The sequence below is a fragment of the Schistosoma mansoni genome, chromosome W, assembly GCF_000237925.1.
Source record: "Schistosoma mansoni strain Puerto Rico chromosome W, complete genome".
NCBI classification, from domain to species: domain Eukaryota; kingdom Metazoa; phylum Platyhelminthes; class Trematoda; order Strigeidida; family Schistosomatidae; genus Schistosoma; species Schistosoma mansoni.
In genome coordinates this window covers 12,122,372-12,129,196 of record NC_031502.1, presented here as the reverse complement: position 1 = coordinate 12,129,196, position 6,825 = coordinate 12,122,372, and the positions used below count along the sequence as shown (strand labels likewise).

Here is a 6,825-nt window from a genome sequence, read left to right as displayed (position 1 = left end):
ATTGCAAATACTAACTAGTCCTGTATATGACAAATATTAAATTTCCGTCTTTATTTTCAAAAAGATCTTCCCCTCTAAATCAAGGTCTTGGAAATATAATGATATTGATAAAAAATTTATGGAAACATATATTTCATTGCACTTTGTATTGTAAATTATTAATAATAGCGGTTTTTGTTTATCATGGTTAATTGTGTCTCTAACACTCCATATATGATCACATTAGGTAATCAACGATTTCTTCGTCTTCGTCCCCTGATTCATCGTTCAATACAATATTTTTTAATTTGGCTAAATTTTCTAATTTACTACAATGATTTAATAAGTGTTGTGCTTCAGAAACTCCATTATTTAATGCATGGGTTAGCAAGTCATTGACTTGATTTGTTGTTAAATTACTTTCTGTAATGTGCTCTTTAAAATGTGCAATCACGTAGTTGTATGATGCGATTGGATTTTTATTTTGGATAGCAGATATTTTTAGCCAATAAACAGCTTCTTCAAATTGTTCTTTTGTATTAGCGTGATAAAGTAAATGTTGACTGAGACGATTCTGAGCTTCCTTTATGTATCCACGGCGCAGAAGTAGTGTGTCAAGAGAAAAATAGGAAAAGGCAATAAATCACAATGAAAAGTTATTTCTGATTGAGACCATGAATTGATGAGTGTTAGACAACCATTGAGAACCTGGAATCCTTGAACAGCCTTTCATCCCAGTATGGGACTCCTAAGCAGTGCACATCCGCGATCCCGCACGAGGGATCCGAACGCCTAATCTCCGAACCACTGGGGCGGCATCCGATGGTGTTAATGTCTAACCAACCAGTTCACGAAATTGCGCGACCAGTGTTTGGTATTGAATTTAATTGCTGTGTGCAGGATCGTGGAGGAGTCCCATACGAGGAGGAGACGACCGTCCAGTGCTCTTGGGTTCTCGATGGTAGTCTAACATCCATCGATTCATGATCTCAATCAAAAACTTAACAATCTCTACAACCCCATACTGAAAAGTTATTAATCAATAAAAATGTTGATTAGGTAGATTCCGAACTAAATGCCATAATGGAATCTGAATACAAATATATAAATTGAATGATAGGTATAATAATTATTATTATCAATATTATTATTACCGAATATATTTATTCGCTTTAAATGTTTTCAAAACAGAAACACAGTTAAAAAGTGTAAAATAATTAAGCTGGAAAAGACACCCGGGTAACGTTAACTTCATGGAGGGCAAAGAGAATCGTCGAAGAAATTCACGATATTGTAATGTTGACATCGTAGAATAATGTTTTGGGTCGGTAACGAATTGTTTTTGAGAGCTTATGGTTTCTTAAATTCCAACTATGTGCACACATTAAACTTATATAGTTTTGTAAACAATAAGGAAGTTCCACTCAACGTACAAATAATAATTGGAAAAATATATAAGAAAACAAAATGAACATTCACTATGGAGCCTCGTATAACTATTTAAATATATTTGAAATCAATTGAGACATTAATCATTATCTGCTTGATTTGCAAAGATACACCTAGACTACTGCATCATTTACTTTTTCCATTTGACACTTCTTTAAGTTACCTATTTTAAACGCTTTCGATTCCTAAAGCTGATTATTATGTCTCCTAGGTAATTTGTACTCTAATATTTCACAACCGTTCTTACAAATTTTCTATACCTAGAAAAACAACTCTTAAAAAGCACTACTCTCTTTGTAGCTATTCCATGTGTTTATTCAAGCGTGAGATATGTATTCTCGACCTTTTGCTATTTAAGATTACTCAGGTGAGCTTTAAATGATAATGACAGCAACCAAGTTGATTGAACCTAGCTTGCATTTAGAATACAACAGTGGTTTTGTAAACATAATGAAATTATTGAAAGGAATGTACTAATAATATGACAGTTGATAACACCATCAGAATATATAATATGTATATCAAGCCAAAAATAATATGAATAAACATCCTAAACGCTGTATATAAACCATACAAATTGTTTCATTTTGAGTATGATATGTTGCTATGATATTTTAAAAGAAATAAACAGACTAAGCTCACTATAATAAAAACACCCACGACAATATTACACTAATTAAAGTAGTTACACTTTGCGATAACCATAGAACATAGTTATTTGGAAGATCTCCTCTAGAAAGTTGCTGACTCCAAAAATCGCTCAGCCTAGGAGTTAATAAAATTATAACAAGACTCTACATCTCAGATTAGCCGTCATCAGCTTCGTTTTACATCATAATATCTAGTTGATTCTGCACAATTTTGTCTTACATTGACATTCACATTGCGCTGAGAGTTAGAGACATATATCAAAAGGATGAATAGCCCTTGAGAAAAGCCGGACAGGAGAACCTGAGGAAAAGTTGATTAGAAATCTCAGGTTAGAAGCCAATGCTTCACGAAGAGTATTATGAGTAAGTAATTAATTTATCATGAAAGATAATAACCAGAGAGCTAAATCGCACTTCATGATTATCAGTGAATCAATATGGAATATCAGCTTATGAAGAGAATGATCGTAACGAAAAAGCGAACATCGACGTAGATGACGGCGTTGATAACAATAAAAGTTAAGAAAACCAAATGACTTATTTAAAATTTCTCATTTTAGTGTAACAGAGGGTTTTATATGAAATATAACTTACTTTAAGACCTAAATGAGCATAGAATTTCATGATAGGTATATACATTCTATCGGAATAATGATAAACAAAGTAGCCAGTGAAAAGTGCACCACATACAATGCAAATTTCAATGATATTTATCATTCGTGAGTTTGATTTTGTATGATGATTAAATGGCATTTTATCAATATATAATATATATTGTTGTGATAATTTATTATGCATTTTATTATTCTTGTTATAATGTAATGGTTTTATACGATCAGTTGGATTAGAATGTGACAATTTCAAGTTTTTAATCGACTTACGTCTACGTAATCCTTGTTCATTTAATTCTTTCATTCAATATGTAGTATAACTAACTCTATAAGAGATGAATAAATATCCAGTGGGTTTGTTTAAGAAGAAAAACGAGTTCCTTTTATACAGTAATTGTTTCTTATTTTTTGACCAATATAACTAACTGTTACTATTAACAACTACCACTCTCATAATCATAACAATAATTATTGTTTCCTAAGGACAAATGTTAACAATAATTGAATTCACTTATCAATAATAATGATAACAATAATACAATTGAACTGTAGAAAGAGATAACAAATACAATGAGTGAAAAGATATTTTGTATTTAATGGAAAATGTTATTTTAATAGTTAAGTATGATTTGCTTGTTTTTGTAAATCTATCAGTCCAAACACATAGAAGTTAGCCAATGACACAAGCACAAAATAGATTCTTTTTAATATAAATAATTAGTGAATGTTATGATTGTCAAGATTTACAATACTACTTTTTGTCCGATGTGCAAGTAGTTAGTAAATGTATCTGTAATAAAACCTACTCTTTAAACTTGTTAGAAATCTAGGATCATTTTGATCACAAATAGTAATTCTTTTTAATCATTAAATCATCGATCCCTATAACAATGTAGAAAAATTTACAGACACCTGAACGTTGGAATGAAGTTGAAACCACTAGTGCTAAATACCATGCATTCATCAACCTCAACTCATGTACTTTTGTTTTGGTGACAACGTTTTACCTCTAACACAAGACGAAAGGCTTAAAGCTGAGCACATGAACTTATACTTAGTTAACCATTCATATAATAAAAACATACTTTTAAATTAAAAGAGCTTTTAACATTTAAGATTTATGGGTTGACCTTAATGTCATTAAAAACTATTACAAAGTCCCTTTTTACCACTTACTTACTGAAGCTTTTTGGTTTAAACCATATTGTCACAAGTATGAAGCATCCCTCACGAAAATCTATTTCATCAAGTTTATAGTATGTCGAGCGTCAATACCGTACGAGTTCAATTCTATTCTATGGAAGTCCTGTTATTGAAACGCCTTGAAATATTAGTGACTACCTAAATAATTGACTGTTTTACTTCAGAACCATTGAATTCTCCAGTAATAAATGTTATCAGATGGTGTTATCAAACTTCAAAATTAGTGAACATTGTATTCGAATTCAATGCCTAAACATCAATATGTTTTGTGTATAACTTGAAAGATTTTCGTTTGGTTTTATATCTCATCGAGAATAGACATCATTTAGTATTCCTAGACAGGGAAGAATTAACTGTTTATTACATTTTTATTATTTTTGGCACGCCTATTAAATACAGATAATGACTATAATTTTGTACAACTTAATTTAATTTGTCTAATAAATCGTAAAAATCAATAATTTGCATTTCACCTATTTCTAATAGATTGGTGAAAGTGGAAAGTCCCCAAAAGAATTAGAAAAAATTATAGTTTGTTTAAAAAAGGTATTACAACGTAGTCAAGCTGAGAATGAACGTTTGAAGTGTGCACCTGGACCAGTATCACATAATGAATTGAATCAATATAAAACAGAGATAAAACGCTTAAAAATTGAACTTGAAACAGCACAATTAACCGTAGGATCAAAACTATTCATTCGTCGATTAGCGAATGAACAAGGAACAGCTAAATTAATGCATCAATATGACAGTTTAAGAAAGAATTATGAAGAAGTGAGTTTTTTTATTGTTGTTGTATTCGGAAAAATAAAATTAATGAGCTACATTCACACTTATCGATAATACGAAAACATTTTTGTAAACATTGATAAACAATTTTTCTTGAAAAAATTCAGACAACCATATTCCCCTTCGAAATATATGTAGGTCAACCGAATGATAAAAACACCCAGACTGAAATTATTGAGATAAACAGTTTTTGTCTAGTTATTTTAAAATAAATTCTGAATTGCTTATTTAAAATCCTTTTCTCGTCTTTACCAAATAAATCAGCCTTAAGATGGTGGTTGGAGATGGTCAACAGGAAACCCTGGACCCGGGTTTCGTGCTACTTGGCACTCGTCAGCAAGATGTACCTGTAATCTTGAGGGAACTGGTGCTCCCTAACGGATTCGATTCCGTGTCACTCAGCTTCACAGTCAGAGACGTTAACACTGAGCTATTCGGGCCGCGACCAACCTCCTGTAGGACTGAGATGTAATCACAATTGATTGATCACTGGGTGGTGATCAATGTCATGCGTGTCAAGTCCTTCTTAGTGCTGATCGAATGCTATCGATCAAGTTGCAATGTGGCCACTAGTCTAGGTGGCTCGACACTGCGTGCACTATATATTGAGATAAGATGGTGGTTGGAGGTGATCAACAGGAAACCCTGGACAGTAATGAGCAATAGACAGTTTGTTTCTTGGTCAATAATACAAAAACTGACACTAAAAAGAGAATAGTATTAAGTTGTTAACTAACATTATATATATGATTCTACAAAAATTTTTTCATAGTGTAAATTAAGTGGTTTTAATCTAATATGTACCGAGATCCATTTATAATGGATCCATAAAATTCTAAATTGTTGAACTGAAAGCTTTTATAATTTTTATTTATTAAGTCAAAATGTAGATTTCTTATATTATTTCTGTGTTAATAATGTATCTATCAAGTTAACGAAATATGAACACTGTGTGTAAATAAACTAGCACAAAGTGGGAGCGAGTTTCTGAGAAAAATACAGAACAAGGCTACTTACAAAGTGATCATCAGTAGTCAACCAAATATTTCAATATTCAGATTTTTACGACTCAGAACCATCTTTTGTGTATGTACAAATAACTGCGGTTAGCCATTTCTTTAATAAAACGGAATTCTATGACCTGAATATCTATTCAATTTAGAGTATTATTACCACAATAATTAAGGTAGCAAAATCTGTGGCATTTAGGTCACTCACAAAACGCTGTATATCAACTGACTGTTGAGGGAAAACAATCACATTCTTTTTCATGTATACAAGCAGATCAGTGAATAAGGTATTCCATTTTTAATTGATAGATTTCATATCTGATTTCCTACTCTTGTTCCTTTCAATATCGTAAGTAGTTTCCATCCTTGACCGACACAGTATGATTACACAAACCATTACTTATTTGCTAAAGTGAATTGACATTCATACCATATTTGTATGTTGGTGATTATTTGTCTAAAGTTATTCTAGTAACTCCAATAAATCAAAACTCAAACTTGTAGGTCTGACGAACTTACTGTTTGATCGATAGATTAAGAGTAGTTCTACTGAGATATTTATTTAAAACTTACCTAATAAACAGATACTATCTTTAATTATCGCTTCTGTACAGTTTTTTCTGGAATTTTTAAATATGGCATTTGTATATCTTTATGATCCAGACTGTAAAAAGTAACCACTGATAGAAAAACGTTAGGAAGATACTTTTACGCTTAATTATCATTTTATTATTATTGTCCAAACAGGTTTTATTGAAAAATCAAGAGATGACAGATCAAATAGAACGTTTACGTCAAGAATTGGACAAATTAAAGAAATCACCTGAACAATCAGACTATAATAAACAACTCGGTTAAACTAAGTCATGGCAATCACTTGAAGCATCGTAAAGAACTTGAAATGAATCACTGTTGTTTGTGTACACACGGGCATTATTGTTATGAGCTCTTATGCTAAATAATATAAACTTTTTTGTTCTCGTTAAAGAAATATAAAAAATTAAGTTTCCGCAGTTAATCTAACAGTAACTTAGCAAGTAAATGTATATTCCGTTATCAGTTTTTGAGTCAATTATGATAAACTATAGAAACAACTCGACTGCTGAAACCGAAACAGAGTCGTCATTATGTGGT

At 31.4% G+C, this 6,825-nt stretch overlaps 2 protein-coding genes across 2 annotated transcripts; one reads left to right on the top strand and one right to left on the bottom strand.

Moving 5' to 3' along the window:
- Positions 1-217: 217 nt before the first annotated feature.
- Positions 218-2,993, bottom strand: Smp_036670 (hypothetical protein; the record flags this gene model as incomplete). Its single annotated transcript, XM_018788559.1, has 2 exons — positions 218-562; positions 2,673-2,993. 2 exons carry the CDS (start codon positions 2,991-2,993, stop codon positions 218-220), a joined length of 666 nt encoding a protein of 221 aa, XP_018654090.1.
- Positions 2,994-3,285: 292 nt separating this feature from the next.
- Positions 3,286-6,549, top strand: Smp_036660 (hypothetical protein; the record flags this gene model as incomplete). Its single annotated transcript, XM_018788558.1, has 3 exons — positions 3,286-3,294; positions 4,379-4,666; positions 6,439-6,549. 3 exons carry the CDS (start codon positions 3,286-3,288, stop codon positions 6,547-6,549), a joined length of 408 nt encoding a protein of 135 aa, XP_018654089.1.
- Between the last annotated feature and the right edge of the window lie 276 nt (positions 6,550-6,825).